The following is a 21,756-nucleotide window of genomic DNA, read 5'->3' as shown; positions in this document are numbered from 1 at the left end:
AAAAGAGGCTACTTTGTTTTGTGTAATTTTCTATTTTTTTCACGATAAATATAATCCAAACAAACCTTTTTTTTTTTCTTTCATATCATTGTTTTCTTCTGGTTTTACTTTACTTGCTCAAACTCGGTCTCACTCAGGAGGTCAAATTTCTATGGAAGTTTTTTTTTTAATTTTAAATATTTAAAAGAATTTACTAAAATATTTCTGTTTTGTTTTGTTAATAGAAATTATTTTCATAAGAATTATATTAAAGGATATTGTTTAAAGGGGTTATATTAATAATTATTATTTACTTTAAATTTATTATTATTATTATTAAAAATAATGTTAAATATATCTATAATAATAAAAATTAGAAAAAAGATTATTATAAAAATTTGATAATTTTAAGTTAATTATTTATTGTTCATTAATTTTAATAGAAAATTAAAAAATTCCTATATAAGTTGCAGTAAATTAATTTTGTTGGGATGGTTTACTTGAATAGTATTATTTAGGAGTTAAAAATCAGTATAATAAATGTTAATAACATAGGATAAAAGTAGGAAAATATGAATTTTATTGATTAAATCATTAAACCTATAATAATAGAAGACATTGAAACTTCTTTAAATGATTATAAGTTTGACATTTTAGGATTGATTGAATATTTTGGTGGTTCTTGATAGATTGGACGAGACAACACAAACACATACAACACATTTATCAGAGAAGGAATTTAAAGAGAAAATTGAGTGTTTTTTTTTATTATTGAAAAATATATATGAACAACAAAGTAATTAGATGCCAATTACTGATACAACAGTTACAAAACAGAAAGTAGAAGATAATATGGATTTATAAAACACACCCCTTTAATCCATATTATCAATCAACTTTAAACCCAACAAAGTTGTAAGTTTTTCGTATTTGCATTGTCTTAGAGGCTTGGTGAAGACATCAACATTCTGTTCTTTTGTTTGACAATACACTAATTTCAATCTTTCTATACTTGATCCTTGAGGAAATTATACTTGTCTCTATGTGCTTATTTTTGCCATGGAAGATTGGGTTCTTTGAGAAACTAATGGCAGAGTTATTATCCACTAGTAGCTGCAGAGGTCTCCTATATTCGAGCTTCAATTCTTCCAACAAAGTTCCCAACCATAAGCACTGACAAATTGTCTCTGCATAAACAATGTATTATGCTTCACAAGAAGAGAGTGCCACCATCATTTGCTTCCTGAAACGAGATCGATGCACTCATGTACTTAAATAGGTAACCAAATGTACTTCTTCAATTAGCTTTATCTCTACACCAGTCAGAGTCAAACTAGACTTCTAGGACTTCTCCATTTTGATTATTTCTTCTTGGGAAAAAAGACCCAGTTCTCTAGAACCCCACCACAAGTTGTGTGGTAGACCTTTGCCTTTGAGCATACACCCGGTCATATCCAACAAAGTTTTGTTTCTCCTCTCTACCAAACCATTGTGTTGTGGTGTATAAAGGGTTATTACCACATGTTTTATGCCTCTTGTAACACAAAATTCACCAAACTCTTCTAAATTATCCTTACCACCAACATCGGTCCTGAGTATCTTAACTCTCCACTAAGTTTGTCTTTCCACTTGATTGCAAAATTTTTGGAAACATGTAAAGGCTTCTTTCTTTTCCTTCAATAAGTACAACCAAATCCTTCTAGTCAATTCATCCACAAAAGTTAGGAAAGACTTATTGCCTGTGAGATATGGAAAATCAAAGGGTCCATATACATCTGAATGTACCACTCCTAATGGTTGTTTAGCTCTTTGATGTGTTGACTTCTGAAATTTCTATCTTGGTTGTTTACCAACCATGCATCGTTCACAAATCTTCTTGGAAATTTATATCAGAGGCATGCCATTCACAATTTTCTTACTATTGAGTTGATTTAAACTTTTAAAGTTTAAATGTCTATACGGATAATGCCACAACCAATTCTTTTCTGTAAAGTTAATAGCTGATAAGCATTGAATTACAACTGCATTTAAGTTTATCTTAAACGTTCTATTCTTGGATATAAATGCCTTGAACATAAGTCGTTATTTGATCTCAAACACTTCGATCTAATTCTCTTGCATAGACATAGTATAGCTCTTTTCAAGCAGTTGCCCCAAGTTTAAAAGGTTATTCTTCATAGAAGGAACATATGGTACATCATTCATGTATGCCATCTTTCCATTCTTGCAATTGAGTTGTACTCTCTCAATTCCCTTTACAATTATGGTGCTATTATCAATAAACCTTATGTTGCTCTTCATGCTTGGATCAAGATTGATCAACCACTCCTTATTTCTCGTCATGAGATTCAAGCAACCTGTATCCAAATACCAGCAAAAATCATCATCTCCCTTGCTAGTAGTGACCATCAACACTACACGGTCTGAGTCAAAATGACCTTCATCTTGTGCTAGATATGCCTTATCACCTTTCTTGTTAGTCTTGGTTGTATCATTTTGTCGGCATTCATATGAGTAATGATCAAACTTGTCACACGTATAACATTATACCTTTCTTTTTTCTTAGGACTTCTTGCCTTTGCCATTGGTTTGTCTACCTCCCCTAGCACTAGCACCTTTTTTCTGAGTATTACCATTCTCCTCACCTGATTGCTCACAAATTCTCCATTTCTTCCTCCACTTCTACCACCCCTTGATCTTCCTCTTCCTCTTCTACCACCACGCCCTATAAACCTTTGATGATCAACTATGTTTTGAAAGGCTTGATCAATGCTTTTCTCATTATTTTTTCTCTCAATTAGCCATTGTTCGTGGGCCTTTAGTGAGTTCTGTAGTTCTTCAACGAACATCTTCTTAAGATCCTTACATTCCTCAATTGCAACAACAATATGATCAAATTGAGGTGTCAAGGTTCTAAGTAATTTTGCCACCACCTTACTGTATTTCACTGGTTCATCACATGCTCTCATAGAGTTAACCAATACTTATAGTCTACCAATATATTCTACAATTGATTCTTGTTCGGACATGCACAATAACTCATACTATCTCTGCAAAGATTGCATGTTAACTAATAATTGACATTATCATATTTTTATTTTTTATTATTATTTTTTTATTATCTTTATGGATATTCCATGTTATTTAATAAATTTGGAAAAGATAAATATTTGGTTTATATTTTGTAGATAAATGGAAATCTCAGAGATTTAAGAAGATTATCAATAAAATCAATGGAGATTGCTGAATATAAAAAGAATATATAAAAAAAAACAGTTATCCACCGAGTTGATTACTTCAACTACAAATCATAAGATTTGATGAATATATAAAAAATATGGAATCTTCGAAGATTAAAAGATATATATCAAGGATTATCTATTATAATTTATTCAAGCACAAAATCAAGTCTAAATTGATGGTCTAAAAGAGGATGAAACACACACTTGTAAAGAAAGAAACTTGATCTAACTGAACTAGATTGTAGAAGCGCATTCTAAAGGCTGAAGGCATTCAATTTCATCATTATTCTAGTATTTAATATGTCTAGGACTAACTCTCTTATTCACGAGGATTGGGTGTAATGCATTCTTAATTCTCCGTGGATTCATCATTCAATATAATTTTTTTCCATCATCTCTTATGTTTTATTCTTGTTTCAACTGCATTGTCTATAAATTTTGCACATGCAGCTATACCTATTGATCCAAAAGATAGTTTGGAAAACCTAATTATGATCTTCAACTGCATATTCTAGATATGGTGCATATGCGGGAGTACCGGCTAATCCAAAAGATAGTTTAGAAAACCTGAGTAGGATAGAACAACTAATTGATTTAACATGCTAGACATAAATTTGGTCATTTGTCATTCTTAACATTAGCATTTAGTTCATTAATACGAACTTAATAATAAAAATTACTAGACATAGAGTTTTTATTATTTAAGTTTAGGCTTGTTTGCAATAAAATTGAAGCTTGTCACAAAAGGTGTGAATGTGAGAGAAGAAAGTAAAAAAATATTGTTTGTTGTTTTTACTTCGCAAGGAATCATGAAACTCAATCATGGTGGAGCTTTTACCATCTAATTTCTTAAATCAAGTTCATAGTTTTCGTTGCATGAATTACTATTATTTCTTTATTTCTAAATTTATTTTTTATTTTTATACACCAAAATGTTTCATTATGCTTCTCCTTTATTACCAAACAACCAATTATTTTAAATCACATTAGTCTTTATGGGAAACAATATCTGGACTTGTCCACTATATTACTTGTACGATTTGGTATACTTGCCAACTATGTAACATTAGACTTCTTCACCTTTCCATAATTACCATATGTTTCTTGCAAAATATCCCACACATCCATGGACGTTGTGGCTTTCGAAATTTTTTGGAAGATAGTGGCTGACACATATTGATGCTAGAACATTCTAGCCTTGTAGTCTAGTCTTCTACTCTTTTTGTATACATTCTTCACTTCATTTGTGGCATACTTGAAGGCTTCTTACAACCATTTCTTCATTATCTCATCCACATCTTGGAAGCCAAGAATTGTCTCCATTTTGATGCACCAATCTTCATAGCACTTTCCATTGAACATAGTCAGATTACTAGAAATCAACCCTCCAGCAGCCATGGAAGCCTGAAATACACGCAACAAGCTTCACACTTTGGTGATTTCTTCCAGAAAACACACCACACCACATAGGTTCTCTTGTTTGAACCTAAGCTTTGGATACCACTACTGGTCTTGATTGATTGGATGAGACAACAAGCAAACACATACAATGCACTTATCAGAGAGAAGTAATTCAGAGAGAAAATTGAATTTTTTTCTCATTACTGAAAGGTATATATGAACAACAAAGTAACTGAATGTTAGTTACTGATACAACAATTACAAAATACAAAATAGAAAATTGAGTTTTTTACACGACTTATTTTTATAAGTTTCTCATATTTAAGGTTTTGATATAGTATTGATCTGGTATATGGTGGTTAATATACCCCCTAAACAATTCATATAAACCTTGAATATTTGTTTTATGTAGGTAAGATAGTATACATGTTTGAAGTGATATGCATATCTTGCAGCATATGCATGCAAAATGTAGTAAGTGAAATTTCAAAACCTTCCCAAAGTCATAACACATTTTATTTAGTTTGACTGCATATGTGTTACTTACGCTTTTAACATATTAATAATCTCTTTTATTGGAATTCATGTGTTAATCAAATTCAAGAATTTAACTAGCATTTGTCTTTGATTGTGCATTCTCTTATGATTTGCTAACAATTCATTGTAGACATGGTTAAGTAATCATTTGCAACCTCCCTCTTTCTCTCTCTATTGGTGAAAAAATTATTGTGTGTATATAGATCATCACCAAGAAAGAAATTGAAAAGTTTCTTATCTCTTTCATTGTCACGTGTTCCCAACGTCATTCATTATTCCATGCAAGTGTTACTTATCCCTTGAAATCTCAACCAACCATTGTGTTGCTCCTTCATTTTAAGTTTTTACTATGTTGTAATAATAATAATAATAATTACATGTGAGCTCAATTATTCTATACGTAGTTCAAACAAATAAAAAATAGTCATGTCATGCAAAATCATGTAAAAAGGCATGAAACTTGCCCATATTGACAACATATTTCTGAGTTGTGCTTAAAACATTCCATGAAGTTTTTGCGATTTGTCTCATGTGGATTGTTCTTAACCTCAATGAATTTTGGACATGACTAAGGTGTGGACATAACTTACCAAAAATATATATGAACAAATATGAAATTTAGAAGATGATGTTATCAATGATGAATCCTGAAATTTGTAGAATTGGGAAATATAAATTTTGACCTATAGAACTTCTGACTTATAAAACTTCAATTAAATGAAAAAAAAAATACATAGAAGATCCCACAAACTAGGAGGTTTGATGAGTCTCGAGGATCACTATTACAATTAGAAATTTCTTGAAAAGATCAAATCGTTCAGGAAAAATCCTAGTAGAGGATTTTTCTAACCTCAAATGATATCTCAAACATTTTGTTTATTCCATTTGTTTTCAAATTATTTATACCCTTTTACAAAAAAAAAAAATAACAACACCAGGCTTCTGGATATTTTATTCAAATTTTAACAATTGGACCTTCTATCATCATTCTAAACAAACAATACATGTGAGTAACACCCCCTCATGTGGGCCTTCACATTTTGGGCCCCATCATGTAATTGCTTCTATATTAGATTAGCTACCATCTTTTGCAAAGTTTCCTGGGCCAATTTAGCTATTGTTCTGGTCATGGGTACTCTTAAGCCTTGTATTGGACTTCCATATTAGTGCCAATGTCGTACACACAACAAAATATATGCCCTTCAAATAAAATAACACACTACAAATGATAACAATATGTAAAAATGATAAATGAAAAAATAAAATAAAATAATTGAACACGAAAGTTCATAATATACATGATGTGAAGCTTTGAGAAATCTTTATTTAATATAATAAATAACCACAAATATAGGTATGTAAACTAAATACCTAAAATATAGAAAAATAGTTCAAAAATACTCATGACCTCCTTAAAAAAACTACATTGTTGGTGGCCAATTATTATTAGTGGTTATATATGTTTTGATTTTAACTGTAGTTAGTTCTTTCTTTGCACAAAAATTGCATATATTCAACTTAATATTATCACTGTCTATCTACGACAATCTCATAATGCCATCAATTTTGTATTTGAGCTATATTCTTGAGGGATTTGTGGAATGGAAGCTGCATTAGGTTTCTCTTAAGGTACTTGTCCTACATTTGATGGGGAGAACTATGATCTCTAGGCAATGAAAATGGAGTCTTACCCAAAAGCTTTGGATTTGTGGGAAGTCATGGAAGAAGTTTATGAAATACTTCTGCTACTTGACAATCCCTCCATGGCCCAAATAAAGATCTACAAAGAGAAGAAAAGAAAGAAGGCAAAGGAAAGATAATACCTAGTTGTTGGTGTTTCTCAAACCATATTTACTAGGATCATGAATTACAAGTCAACAAAGTCAATTTGGGATTACTTTAAGGAAAAGTATGTAAGGGATGAGAGAATTTGAGGCATACAAGTTCTGTATTTGATGAGGGAATTCGAATTGCAAAATATTGAACACTTTGAGATGATTAAAGGTTACTTACAAAAATTACTAAGCTTTGTTAACAAGGTTAGACTACTTGGAACTCAATTTTCTGATTCCATAATAGTTTAAAAAATGATGGTTATAGTTCATGAGAGATATGAAAAATCAATAACCACATTGGAGAAAACAAAGGATCTGTCCAAGGCTACTCTGGCAGAAGTCATACATGATTTACAAGCCCAAGAATAAAGAAGATTTATGAGGCAAGATCACATGGTTGAAGGTGCTCTACAAGCAAAAGGTCAAGAAGTTGGATTAAGTAAAAATAAAAGTACAAGAAGAACAAGTTTTCAAGACACGAAAGTACTAAAAATAATTACCACAAAGGAAAATGTAAAAAGAAAAGTTACCCACCTTATCAACATTGTGGTAAAGTGGTCCCCCTTCATTTAAATGCTAGAAAAGGCCTAATGCAAAATGCAACAAGTTTAGCAGACTTGGTCATAATGTAATGATTTGCAAACCAGAATTTCAACAAGAAGTTGATGCTCAAGTAGTTGATCAAGAGGAAGAGGATGTACTCTTTGTTTCTACTTGTTTCTCAAGTAACGGTTCAACTGAAGGTTGGTTAATTGATAGTGGTTACACTAATAACATGACTCATAACAAGGAGTTGTTCAAGGAATTAAAAAAGGCACACAAACTTCAAAAGTTAGAATTGGCAATGGACAACATATGTCAGTTAAGGGAAATGGTATTATTGGAATTTAAAGGTTTCGTGGAACAAAACTTATATCTGATGTTTTGTATGTTCTTGAAATTAACCAAAAGTTGTTAAGTGTTGGTAATTTGATGGAGAAAGGCTGTAAAGTTTATTTGGAAGACAAATATTGTTTGATAAATAAATGCCTTTGGTGAAGAACTATTCAAGATGAAGATGAGAGGAAAGAGCTTCACCTTTAATCTATTGGAGGAAGAACATGCTTCTTTTCCTATCATGGAGAATGTCATAAAGTTATGGCATAAAAGGCTCGATCACTATCATCATCAAAGGTTATGACTGCTTAAAAAAAATAGTGAAAGGTTTACCTAATTTAGGAGTTCCTCTTCCTCATTGCCAAGCATGTCAATTTTGAAGCAACACAAAAAATCTTTCTCAAAAATAGCCTAGAAAGCAACACAAAAGCTTCAATTGGTCCATATTGACTTATGTGGACCACCAAGAACACAATATTTCAAAGGCAACCTTTACTATATTGTGTTCATTGATCAATTTACAAGATTTTGCTGGATTTTATTTTTAAAGTTTAAGTTAGAAGTGGTTGGAATGTTTTGGAAGTTCAAAAAAATGGTGGATAGTCAAATGGACTGAAACATTCAAGCTCTACGGTTAGACAATGGAAAATAATACACGTCAGGAGAATTTAATGCATTATGGGAGGATGTTGGCATAGAAGACCAATTCATCGCTCCTTACACTGCCTAATAAAATGGAGTTAGTGAGAGAAGAAACAAATACATTATGGAAATGGCAAGATGCATGCTACATGAGAAAAATCCACCAAAACAATTTTTGGCCAAGGTGACAAATATTACAGTCTTTCTTCATAATAGACTTCCTACAAAGGCACCAAAGAATCTGACATTGCTTGAAGCTTGGTATGGATATAAACCATCTCCAAACTTAAAAGTGTTTCATTGTTTGTGTTTCACTAATATTCCACAAGTTAAGCGTGATAAACTAGACAATAAGGCAATATAAGGAATCTTTGTAGGCTATACCATAATATCTAAGGCTTATAGAGTTTTTCAGCCACAAGCAGAAAATATTGTCATAAGTAAAGATGCACACTTTGTGGAGAACGAAGAATAGAACTTGGAGCAAAGAGATCAATCCTTAAACCAACCATATCTCTCTACTATCACAACTACTAAAGAACAAAGAGAAGAAGATTAGCAAAATATAACGATGGGTGACATTCCAGTCAGAGATGCTAAATTGCTTTCTAGTATTTATCAATCTTGTAGCATTGCACTTTTTGAAATTACAGATTTTGGAGAACCAAATAATGATCTAAATTGGATGGCAACAACGGAGGAGGAGTTTCACATGATCGAAAAAATGATACATGGCAGCTAAATGTAAATAGCTCAAATAATAAGCATAAGGCAAGACTTGTGGGTAAAAGTTATGCTCAAGTTTTTGAAGTGGACTACTCAAAAGCATTTGTACCAATTGTCAGGCTTGATACAATCAGGTTCCTCCTATTTGTTACATCCCAAATGGGCAGGAAAGTGTACCAATTGGTTGTTAAATCAAATTTTTTGAATGGTTTCTTGTAGGAAGAAATTTATGTTGAGCAACCCCGAAGGATTTGAGAAAAAAGGAGAAGAAGACAAGGTCTATCTTTTAACGAAGGTGCTATATGGATTTGAAACAAGCTCCAAGAGCTTGGTACAATAAAATAAACAACCATTTATTAAATATAGGCTTTGTAAATAGAAAGCTTATATGATTCCACTCTTAACATCAAACATTGTAAGGTTAAGACTATCATTATTTGTCTTTATGTTGATGATCTTTTAATGATTGGAAACAATATAATATCAATTGGTGAATTTAAGATGGAAATGATGAAAGTGTTTGAGATGAGTAATCTTGGATTGATGACTTATTATCTTGGAATGTATATTAAACAAAACCAAGATGAAGTTTTCGTTTGTCAAAGAAAGTATGGCAAGCAAATTCTCAAGAAGTTTCATATGGAAGAGTGCAAGTCTATGAACACTCCTATGAATATAAAGGAAAAGTTCAACAAGGAAGATGGAACTGAAAGAGCAGATGATGCATATTTTAGGAGTTTGAATAGTTGTCTAATGTACCTTACAACAATAAACCAAACATCTTAACTATTGTAAGAATTTTATCCCGATTCATGCATTGGGCAAGTGAAACATACTTGAAGGCTGCTAGAAGGGTACTTAGATATATCAAAGGTGGAACCAATTCTGGCATTAAGTTCAAGAAAAACAAGGATTTCAAGTTGTTAGGGTTCTTTGATATTGAGTGGACAAGGTGCACTGAAGACATGAAAAACACCTCAAGATATTGCTTTAATCTTCTAGAGCTTTTTCATGGAGTTCAAAGAAATAAGAAACAATGGCTCAATCTGCTGTAGAAGCAAAGTTTATTGTTGAAACTGTTGTCAATCAAGCCTTGTGGCTTAGGAAGATATTGAGGGATCTTAATCTTAAGCAGAAGGAAAACACTAAGATCTTTGTTGACAATGAAGTTGTAACAACTATTTCCCATAATCCTATATTCTATGGGAAAACTAAACACTTCAATATTAAGTTATTTTTCTTGAGAAAAGTACAAAGGAATGATGTTGTAACTATTGTCTATTGTAAGACTGAAGAGCAAATAGCTAATATATTTACTAAGTCTCTATCAACAATCAATTTTGACATCCTGAGAATGAAACTTGGTGCTTGTAGTTCCTAAACCAAGAAGAAGTATGTTAGTTGTTTAGGATTGTTATTTTTATTTTATTATTATTTATGTTTTAGGAGTTAAACAAATTGTTATGAAATTGTTAATCATGACTTCCTTAAAAAACTATGTTGTTGTTGGTCAGTTATTATTATTGGTTATATATGTTTTGAAATAGTAGAGACAAATTATCCACTGATTCAATAATTGTTTTTGCTTCTCTCTTTGCACAAAATTACTCATACTATCCTTTATATTATCATTGTCTATCTACTACAATCTCATAATACTATCAAATACCAAAAAAATAAAACAATTTGAATGTTGTTCGAATCAACTAATAATTACTCTCTTCATTTTGAGCAACTTTCATTTTGAAATAAAAAACACCAGATAACTTCAAAGAGAATTCAAATTTGTTAATTGATGATCAAGACGTTTACAATTTATGATAGGAACTTTCAGTGGTGGATCTTGATAAAAAATTTGAAGGAGCCAAAATAATATACTAAAAAATGATAGTTTTGAAGCTATATTTGATATAGAACCTATCTTTACTAAGCTTTTCTAAATTCATATCTTTCTAACCTCATATTTGATAACACTTTTCTAGTATAAGTTTCAAAAAATTAGTATGGAACCCCCACATATAACTTTTTAATTCTTAAGAAATGTTTCTCTAAGTCAATAATTGGATCATGATACTTGAAAATATATAAAGAAGTAAATTTGTCTTGTTTTTCTCTTCATTGATATCTTCCCTTTTATCACTTAAAAAATATATTATTTTATTTTTATCAATGTACCAATTTAAAAGAAAAAGTTTAAGACTGAAAGTAATTTATCAAAATTTAATCAAAAATTGAAAGACGTAATTATTAAAAGAAAAATATATGATAATAAAGTCAGGACTAAAATATGTTTATGAAAAAAAATATATAGTACACAATATTTCTTTCTATACTCATAAAAAATAAATATACAAAAAACTTATGACATGAAAAAAATATTAACTATTAAACTAATATTTCACTATCAAAAGATAAAAGAGAGTTACTTTTTTTTATATTAAAATATGAGAGAGAATAGATGAAAAATGTAAGTAGAAATAATGAATTTGTGTCTAGCTTATTATTTTTGTTTTTAAAAAAAAAAAACAAAAGAAAACATGTATGTGAAAAACTTAAGACAATAAAAGTGAACATAAAAAAAATTTAATAAACTTTTTTGTTTTTTGTTATATTTAATTTTATTATTTATTAAAATTAAATATTATATTTTATAAAAAAAATTATCTAATTTAATTTCATTAATATAATATATACTATATAATTTTTTTTTTAAATTAAAAATTTTGGATATATATTCTTAAAAGAATTTAAAATTTTGGGAGGCATGCCCCTACGAGCACACTAAGATCCTCCCCCAGAAACTTTTGAACGTAATAACTCATTGTTTAATTCTCATTAAATGCTTAAACGATACTGTGGATAGCTCACTCACAAAGTGACATCTATTTACGTTTGTGATGAAAGTTTTATTTGTACTTTGTCAAACTTCTTTTATAGAGTTTGGTACATTAAAATTTTCACCGAAACTGCCAAACTTATTGAAAGGTTTTTAAAGAACTCACATAACTATTCATAATAAGTCACCGAGTCTTCATTTTCCCACAATTTATGTTGCATGAGATCTTTTTAGTTACAATGTTGCATGAGTTACTAATACCGTACTAATGTAGAATATTATAAGTCAATTATTATTTTGCTATATTTGCCTATTAAATTATTATTATTATTATTAGAACTTTATTTAGCAGATCTTTTTATCATTTTTAGAATCTTTATATTTAATATAGTTTATCTAAGGTATATATATTAAAAATTATATTTGTTTATACTGAAAAGAATGTCAATGTTATTAACTTGTGATGAATTAAATATGTTGACTTCAATTTTAAATTTAATGTCATGCATTTCATTTTTGGACTCATTATTCAGCAAATCTGCATTACTAAATGTAATTACACACATATATAAGAAAGAATAATAGAAGCTAATTTCAATGAACAAAGCTTAATTCTAGAATTATATTTTTCATTTTATTTTATACGTTGTGTTGTTATTATTGTTATTTAATAAATTAACCATATGTTAAACTCAAAATATATTTTACTAAACTTTTAAGTAAAGTAATATTAACCGAAATGATAAATACGAGCACAAGTGCGTTGATTATAAAAGTAGTAAATGATTAAAGTGATAAGAAGTTTAATTTATCATTTATGATTTTTTTTTTATGAAACTAGATTTGATGTAATAAAAGAATAATTGTAAAAATAGTAAAAATATATTTTTTTTAAATTGTAAGTATTTTTATTATCCTTAATAAAACGTAGAAGTCAATTATCATTATATGAATAAAGAGAAAATAATAAAAATATTGAAAGAAAATTTTAATAGGAATGAACACAAAAGAAACTACATAAGAAAATTACCAGATTAAATTTGAATCGTAGAGTTTCTAGTCAAAAACAGAAATAAGATAGTATACATGACTACAAATAAAAAAAAACACATATCCTAATTATAATTTATCATTAATATATCATGGCTGATACATAATTTTATCTATTACTTTATAATTAATATTACATGATTATTAAGTAAGTTTATCTCTTAAATATGTGATAAGATATTTAGCGCTTCTCATTAGATAAATTTGTGTTTAATTTAACTTCATAAGATGAAATTTATAAGATTAGATTTAAACATATTTATATGTTATAAGTCAAAAATATCACACTCAATGTTATATTTCCAATAATTCCTATCATATACATATTAAAAGACATTTATTGATGAATGTCAACATCTTAAATATTAATTACCTTTTTGCTCGAGAGAGATTGATAGTTCACAAAATAAAATATCACAACTTAACCAATCCAAATATTATATACACCAATTATTTCTTATTTATTTTATTATTAAAATTACAAGATAGAAGCAAAGCTTATCCAATTTTGCCTCACCATTTTAGGAAGAAAAAGGGTAGAGGGAAAATAGACAACAAGAGAAAGAGGTGAGTATTTGCAAGAACCTATAAACCTAAGATCAACAATAATACACAACACAACAAAATGACAACTTATTAACATGCTAATTGGTCTCTAAAGGAAGAGATTTCCTCAAATATTGGAAGCCTTCTTGGTCTATTTGTGTTCCATTCATTTACCATGTCATCAATCCCTTTCACAAACTCATCATCAAAGCCCAACGAGCCCAATGAGCCCAAAAACTCAGGTTGTGGCAGATTTGCATTCAACTCTTCAAGCAATTCCTCCGCCCTTTTCCTTGATTTTATCTCATCACACCCTGCAACTTTTCCTTCTAGAACCTCTTCAAGGATGTAATATGCTTCCGAATATCGAGATTGCCTCATAAGGCACAGGCCCAAATTGCAAGCCTTGTTCGCATCAGCATCCACCATTTGGGCTTTCTTGAACACCACCTCAGCCATCATGTAGTTCTCCTTTTGCATGTAGGCCCAGCCCAAGTTTCCCTGCACCCATCGTTCAATGTGTTAGAATCTATTTCCAAGGTAAAAAACAAAGTCTGATTTTTATAACAAAAGTTTTACACAATCAGCTAATAAAAAACTACAGCAGAATTGATTTCTAAGAAATTATTATTAACAGTATATAAACCTGTTAATTTTTTTTTCAACATAAAAGTAAAGAAAAAGGTCCCCTATTAAAACAAATTAATAAGGGAAATATGTATTTAACGAACTAATTTCGGCGTTGACTATTGGAGTCTGCTACGGCTAATTAATGGTTTGATTAATTGCCTAAACGACACGTAATAATGGACCATTGAATTATTATCTTATTTTTTACTCAATGATGTGTTTCTTGTGATTACTAAATGAGATAAAATAAATCCTAATTCAATTGATAAAGAATAAAATAAGTTGACTTTTTTTTTTTGTTATTGTTTATTCTTTGGTTAAGGATCCCAATTAATCATCTTCCCGTGAAAAAGTTGAAAAATCAAGTATTTTTAAGAGCTTTGTGTTGTTTTGGAACGATACTTTCAACGAGAATTCACAGCAGATTCAAAGGTGGCATAAGTAATTTAACTATGCAGAGCTAAGAAATGGTCAACCATCATGTATGAAGACTTAAATTATGTTAGCCATATTCTGTTGAAAAAAAAAATATAAAAGAAATAATAATTGAAGTACCAATAATCTTGCAGTTTCTTGCTTGATGGAAACTTGGAACTTCTTGCCATGAGAGCGAGCTGTTCTTGTGGTTCTTCCATTGAAGGCCTCTCCCTGGTAGATTAGTCTCAGCTTTCTCTTTAACAATTCAATTTGCTCCTCTATTTTTCCACATTTCTGTTTTTCAGGAAAAAGAAACATTAGATTTGCCATATATCATAGAAATTGTATTGAAGGGATTCATTGTGTGTACCTTGTAAAGGTCAAGAAGAACATTATCAAGGGACTCTTGTGAGTGTTTGGAACAAAGGCCTCTGAAAGATTTGATGGCCTCAATTGCTTCTTCAGATCTATCCAATTGCTTCATCACAACAGCCATGTCCTTTAGGGCACTGTCCACTTTATCTCCTGCATTTATTGCCTTCCAAAACCACACTATTGCTGCTTCTGGGTCCTTATCAACCAACTGACCTCACATGTAAAAAATCAAATTTTAAATTTAAAATATCTGAGATCTCTAACACATCTCTCATGCCGTAATATATACATATCGAATGTGAGACTAAACATTGATAGATGGTTTGACACCAACTTGATACTAAATGAAACAATAGACTCGATAAATAATAAATTTTGTTACGATAAATTATAATCTTTGACTCCTGAAATGATATTAAGAAGTTGATTTTAAAACTTACCTTATACTCACAAAATTGATTTATAAGGTGAAGTACACTCACATACAACAAATTTGTTTTATATTTAGTCGATGTCTATAATTATCTTAGAAATTCAAAAATAAATTAAAAGTTCTGTATCGAATAAAAATGAAGAAAATAATCATACAAGAAAAAAAAAATACCAACAAACATAGAATTGTATGTTGGAACTGTGTTATCATGCAAGATTATCATTTTGTGACATATTATTCTCATTATTAAGGGATAATCATGTATCAAGGATTAATGCATGATAATGTGAATGTCTCCTTGAAAGTAAATTACACTTTTCTCTCTGGGTCACTATTAGATTCTAGCTCACAGTGTTATATTGAGAACTAAACTTCAAAGTTTGACCAGCACAAGAAAAAGATGAAACTTTACATCATACGAATATCTCCAAAAATAAAAAAGGGAAATATATTCCTAGAATCTGTAAGATTTTACAGAAGTTAGATAAGCACCAGATCTAAAACTTGTGAAGAAAAAAGACTTAATGTAGGAGACTCATAATTCTTTACCATGTAGAAGAAAGTAAATTGGAAAAAATGTTAACTATCACTCAAGTCCCCAACTAAAAGTCAACAAAATGAATAGTTCATTACTTCTGAACATGTTTTTGAGAAACAAACAGAGCACAGCTTGTTATAGCATGATTCCATAAAAAAGTAACCCTTTTTTCAGTAAAGCACCAAAAAACCCTTTTCTATTTCACAACCCCAACAGCATACACTTTCAACCACTCCTAATCATAAAGTTCTTGCAGGCAAAACATAAAATTAAGGTTGCAATCAAGAAGAACAAAGATGGTGCAGTTTATGATACATATGTGTACAAAAAAATCATTTTGACTTGGTAATCACAGACCCTAAGAAGCAACAAAACTAGAATTCAAAAGGGTAAGCGTATATATTATATGTATATATACACATATAGATATACATATAGATATACCTGAGCATGTTTGGCTTTGACATAAGGGGTATCTCCATAAGGCACCTTATGAATAACATGGTAGAGGTCATCTTTCTTTCCTTTTGAAGCTTTGTTGCAGACACTCACTCCTTCCATCTTTCTCACACAGAATCACAGAAGAAAGGGTTTAATGGCTGGTCCTGTTTTTTAGGTACACATGCACCTTGTGGGTGATGATGATGATGAGGATGAATGAGAGAGAAAGAGAAAATGTGAAGGGAGGGTCTATTCTCATAAAGAGAAAGCGAAGACATAGAAGGATAATATATACAAAGGAATCTGTGACATAGCAGTGAATCTAGATGGGAATGCGTCTACATTTCCTTCTGCATAGGATCACACACAACAACTAATCATGTACCTCTCAAACCTAATACCCATGCGCCACGTGGCATTATTAATAAACATTGTCTCACATGTCCTTTTGCGTTCAGTAAGGGATAGAGTGCCAAATTCGTACCACGTTCACTCGCCACCACGATGCTCTTCACTCATCACTACAACAGATAATTAAGATCATCTTTTCTCATTTTCAGAAATTTTAAGTGCTCATTATTTTTATTATCGTTCTATTTTTTTTCTTCTAAAGATGTAGTTTTTATGTCTCAAGAGCCAACAAAATATTGACCCAGATATATAATTCTCATGTATATAGGAATTTGGTTTTTTTATTTTTTTATGGTTTTGTTTCTGTTAAAGTACGTGTTGAAATAGTATAGTTGAGGTCAATTATTGCATCATTTGAATTGTAGAACTTCGATACAATTTTGTTTCCAAAATGTGTTTCAATCAAAGTCTACGAGAAATAGAGGTTGATCTTTGAAACCAGTTCTAAATTTCTTTAAATAATATAATTTATCTTTTGAATCTCTTTTTTGTCTCTATAAACAATCTTAATATTTTAGTCAAAGTCCTACATCTTTTGTTCATAAAAATGAAACGTTTCAAGAAAAAAAAAAGAGAAAATATATTTAAATTATCTGGGGTTTTAACTTTTAAATTATATAAATCAGTAAAATTATTATTAACGTAAGAAAAAGCTAGGATTATGCTGAATTTGATGTATGTTTATCAAATTTTGGTTTGATGTACAAATGAGTTGGGGTCGTTGGAATATTGGAGAGACTAGGAGAAGAATGGTTTCATTATATATCATGAAAACTGTAACTTTTATTTTGGATTCTTATCGAGATGAGTTGTTTTTGTAATGAGACGTTACATTTAAGAATTCTATAAATATTTTATTCCAATGAATTCATTAAAAACAAAACAAAATCTGAAGTTCTTATCTGAGTTTTTATCGGTTTTTTTTGTTGGTTATAGAAGTCGCCTCATATCTTTATATTTTTTAATTCAGTTTAAATATTATTGCATTTGTATTATAAGTTTAAATTATATGTAAGAATTTGAAAGACATTAAAAGCAACGCAATTTTATTTTATCTGTGAAAATAAATTAAAAATAATGAAAAATACAGATAATAAAATATATTTTGAACAATTCTATAGTTCTCATAGTGCTCTCTTTATTTTTCTTTTCTTTTTTTGTTAAAATAAGCGTGTAGCCACGAAACCACATAATTCAATAACATTTTTATGAAGTGAGTTAGTATGTAATACATTCAACAGGAAGGGTTGCATAGCCAAATTCACAATACTTTCAAATATGATGAACTCAACATAATTACTTAATATATATATATATATATATATATATATATATATATATATATATATATATATATATATATTAGTTATCTAATAATTTTGGTATAAAATAATAGTTTTTTGTTTTATCATTAAGAATAATGATTTTTGTGTTATAAATATTGTTATTATATAAGAACCAAGAAATATTAAAAATATTATAGTTTTTTAATTTGTTTTATTAAGAGTTAAAGAAATGATAATAGCATTTCAATTATGCTTCTTTCGTGTTTATTTAGTCACATTCATAAATAATAAGAGTTCCAATTATATCGACATGTATATTAGAGTGGCTCTCGAACACTTTTCTTCAAATAAATGATAGAAACATCAATTGATATTTCACCAGTTCATAATGAAGCTCATATATTTTATCCATATTCTCTATAATTTAATGTTTATACTACACTATCAAATATGTTAATGTAAATATAATTAAAATGGTAAAATATTTATTTGCTCCATATGCATATCACATATTATTAACAAGCATAATCAATTTTTTTTTGAAATAAAAGATATTACGAATTAAAGTTACAGTACTTTACAAAGGATACATGACACGTGAACAATTTCATGAGTATTCATCATAATAAAATTGCATATTATTTACAAACCAAATTTTTTGATAATAGAAAACAAATTCATCGATAAATCATATTTACTGATAGACTACTGATGACAAAAAAATTATTGGTAAAGGGGTCATTGGTTACATTGGTAATTACCAACAACCACAAATTCGTTGATAACCGCCCATCGGTAATTACCGACAAATTGTGGTCATCGATAACATTTATTTGTTCATCTTCTTCCTTCTCTCATCCTTATTGTCGTCGTGTCGTCGCGCCACCACAATCACCTCCAGCTGATCCCCATCCTCCTCCTCCTATTTGTCTTTCTCTTCCTCCTCCTCCATTTCCTTTTCTAACTCTGACAACCATTGTTTTGCCTCTACATCACCTTTGCGTCGCCAGCAACCCTTTGTGTCACTAATGCTCCTCCGCGTCAACATACACCTCATCCACCTCTCTCCTCCTTTTCCTTCTTCTCACCCATCTCCTCTTAATATACAAAAACTCTATCGGAATGGGTGGTAAAATTTGTTGCCCAAAATTTTGATGAATTTATAATGAAATAAAACTGTTTAATTGTAATGATAATTTACCAATGAAAATATTCATGGGTAATAAAAATCCTAAGTTACAGACGAACAATATTGACAACTTTTGTCGTTGGTGATTGTAATGAGAGGTTACCGACGAAAATACTCCTCGATAATACTAGTCTTAATTAATCGATGGATCTTTCCAATAGATTTGGTATCAACAAAAGTATCTCTTGCTAAATTAAATTGTGAAATTCGTCGATAAATTTGAGTTTATCAAAAAATTACTTGTTATCAATAATAATTTGTCAGTAATTAAGGAAATTTATATATTACGACTCGATACATAAGTATTTTTGAAATTGAGTATATGAATGATATGTTAAAATTTCACTAGCTTACCTTGTGCTTTATTGTGTTTTTTTTTTTTTACTTGCAATGATAGTATGTTATACGTGAATAAAAGATTATATAGGTGGAAGAGATATGTAGTAGTGAAACTCTTGATAACTTTTTGAGAGAATAATTATCATTTAGGTATATAATTGTTGTATTTTATAATTTCTCCTAGTTTACAAATATATATATATATATATATATATATATATATATATATATATATATATATATTTTGAAGGTTTTAAAACTATAATTTTTTACGGAAGACTCTAAATTACAACTTATTTATGCTCAATGGTATAATTAATAGTTTGATTTCTACTCATTTAGATAGTTACATATTTCATCAAAAAGAAATAAACAACAGTTCATTTAAAAAATTTAAATAAAACATAAATAGAAATGAAGAGTATGATTATAAAATAATACATAGTTTAACTTTAACTAATCCCGGTAAGCAGCTCAAGATCACCATAAACATTTAATTGGTAATTCAAGTCAGGAAACTTCATTATTAATCACAAAAATTTCTCATCAATTAATTTTATATAAATACCTTTTATTGCACTCATTAAAGTTTTGCGATTTCCGTGTGACTTTTGTGTAAACAATTTAATCACTCTAATAAGTGTTATGAGAGTCTATTAATCATTCCAGCAACCAGTTAGTTACCACCTAAGGTGTTAGTTAGTAGAATTACTATGAATCACATTAAATAAAAAATAAATTTTACTTGATTAGGTTTAGATTCAACTTTGAAAAGGACGACAATTGAGTTTAGGTTTAAGTAGATTTGAATATTTAATGTAAAGATGCTCCTGATATTTTAATATTTAGATATATGATCTCTTAATTAGGATGACAAAAAATTACTTTACATTTATTGGTAAAATTCGTATAAAATATTAATGAACATCTTTAACAAATACTTATATATAATAATTGTAATGTGTGATTGTGGTCGGTTGAGATTACTTCAAAACAAATGTGTAAATTATGTATAATGGCTGTCGGTTGTATGTTATTTGAGAAGACTTCACATATTATCTCCTTCGATGCTAGCAATTGGATTGTTTTCAAAATTTTACCTTGGGGTCCACTTATAAAGATATGTGTACCATTGACCGGTCACCGATCGGATTCTCCTTGTAATGTCAGCAGCTGGATTGTTCCCAGGATTCCACCCCGGTGTTTATGCAAATTAGGTGTGCCACCATTTGACAAGCCTGACCAAACGACGCGAGAGTGAATTAATTAGTTTGGTGATTAGTGTGTTAACAAGTCACTAATTAAGTTTAAAAAGCAATTATAGGCTTACCTTAATCATGGCTCATGTAGGAAACAATAAATACAAGACAAAGTTATCACTACAAGAAAATACTTCTTTAGTAACAAATTTTAGTGACCAAAAGTTATTAGTCACTATAGTGACCAATTTTTATACCAATTCACAAAGAAAAAAAATTATTAGTTACTAAAATAGTCAATATTATGAATAAAAAATTATAATTGGTCATTAAATTGGTCTTTAAAATTAGTTACCATGATTTTGGCTACCAAAGGAAATTGGTCAATAAAAATTAGCTACCTAGATTTTAGCTACCAAAATGACTTAATTTCTAAATTGGTCTCTAATTAATTACTGATCAATTTAGTGACTAATTATAATTTTTTATTTATATTAGTGACTATTTTAGTAACCAATAATTTTTTATTTTTTCAATTGGTATCTAAATTGGTCACTGTAGTAACTAACAACTTTTGGTCACTAAACTTGGTTAATAATAAAATATTTTCTTGCAGTGATATGGTTGCTGAAACTTTTCTATCACATTTATTACAACATTTATTGCTTTCGTCAATCAAACCATTGCTGACTTTAGCATCAAAATGTCTTTAGCATGTACACCCGATCAACGAACACATAATGAAGTGGATTGAAGATCAAAAACTCTTTGACAAATTTTTTAAGTAGACATTCAGTCCTACATCCAAAATAACAATCATGAATATCT

General features: G+C 29.5%; 2 protein-coding genes across 2 annotated transcripts; both read right to left on the bottom strand.

The window, feature by feature from the left end:
• Window positions 1-2,085: 2,085 nt before the first annotated feature.
• On the bottom strand, window positions 2,086-2,948 carry LOC114184383 (uncharacterized). The gene is made up of 2 exons (XM_028071695.1): window positions 2,625-2,948; window positions 2,086-2,505 (listed from the first exon to the last, which is right to left on the bottom strand). Exons 1-2 carry the CDS (start codon window positions 2,946-2,948, stop codon window positions 2,086-2,088), a joined length of 744 nt encoding a protein of 247 aa, XP_027927496.1.
• A 10,613-nt stretch (window positions 2,949-13,561) lies between these two features.
• On the bottom strand, window positions 13,562-16,769 carry LOC114183620 (protein SULFUR DEFICIENCY-INDUCED 1-like). Its single transcript, XM_028070700.2, has 4 exons — window positions 16,508-16,769; window positions 15,088-15,300; window positions 14,856-15,011; window positions 13,562-14,171 (listed from the first exon to the last, which is right to left on the bottom strand). The coding sequence occupies exons 1-4, from the start codon at window positions 16,622-16,624 to the stop codon at window positions 13,761-13,763; spliced, it is 897 nt and encodes a 298-aa protein (XP_027926501.1). The 5' UTR covers window positions 16,625-16,769; the 3' UTR covers window positions 13,562-13,760.
• Window positions 16,770-21,756: the final 4,987 nt, after the last annotated feature.

The sequence above is a fragment of the Vigna unguiculata genome, chromosome 5 (genome assembly GCF_037176805.1).
Source record: "Vigna unguiculata cultivar grain cowpea cultivar isolate G323 ecotype 2 chromosome 5, ASM3717680v1, whole genome shotgun sequence".
NCBI lineage: Eukaryota > Viridiplantae > Streptophyta > Magnoliopsida > Fabales > Fabaceae > Vigna > Vigna unguiculata.
This window is presented reverse-complemented; position numbering and strand designations above follow the sequence as displayed.

Bases quoted from the DNA above. Each gene is read 5' to 3' on its own strand.
- LOC114183620 (XM_028070700.2), bottom strand. From the start codon at position 16,624: ATGGAAGGAGTGAGTGTCTGCAACAAAGCTTCAAAAGGAAAGAAAGAT. The intron at 15,301-16,507 runs GTATATCTATAT...ATGTGAGGTCAG, and splicing joins TCAAAGCCAAACATGCTCAG to TTGGTTGATAAGGACCCAGA. The intron at 14,172-14,855 runs GTACTTCAATTA...CGATGGGTGCAG, and splicing joins AAGAAACTGCAAGATTATTG to GGAAACTTGGGCTGGGCCTA.
- LOC114184383 (XM_028071695.1), bottom strand. From the start codon at position 2,948: ATGAGAGCATGTGATGAACCAGTGAAATACAGTAAGGTGGTGGCAAAA. The intron at 2,506-2,624 runs GTGAGGAGAATG...ACGTGTGACAAG, and splicing joins GAGAATTTGTGAGCAATCAG to TTTGATCATTACTCATATGA.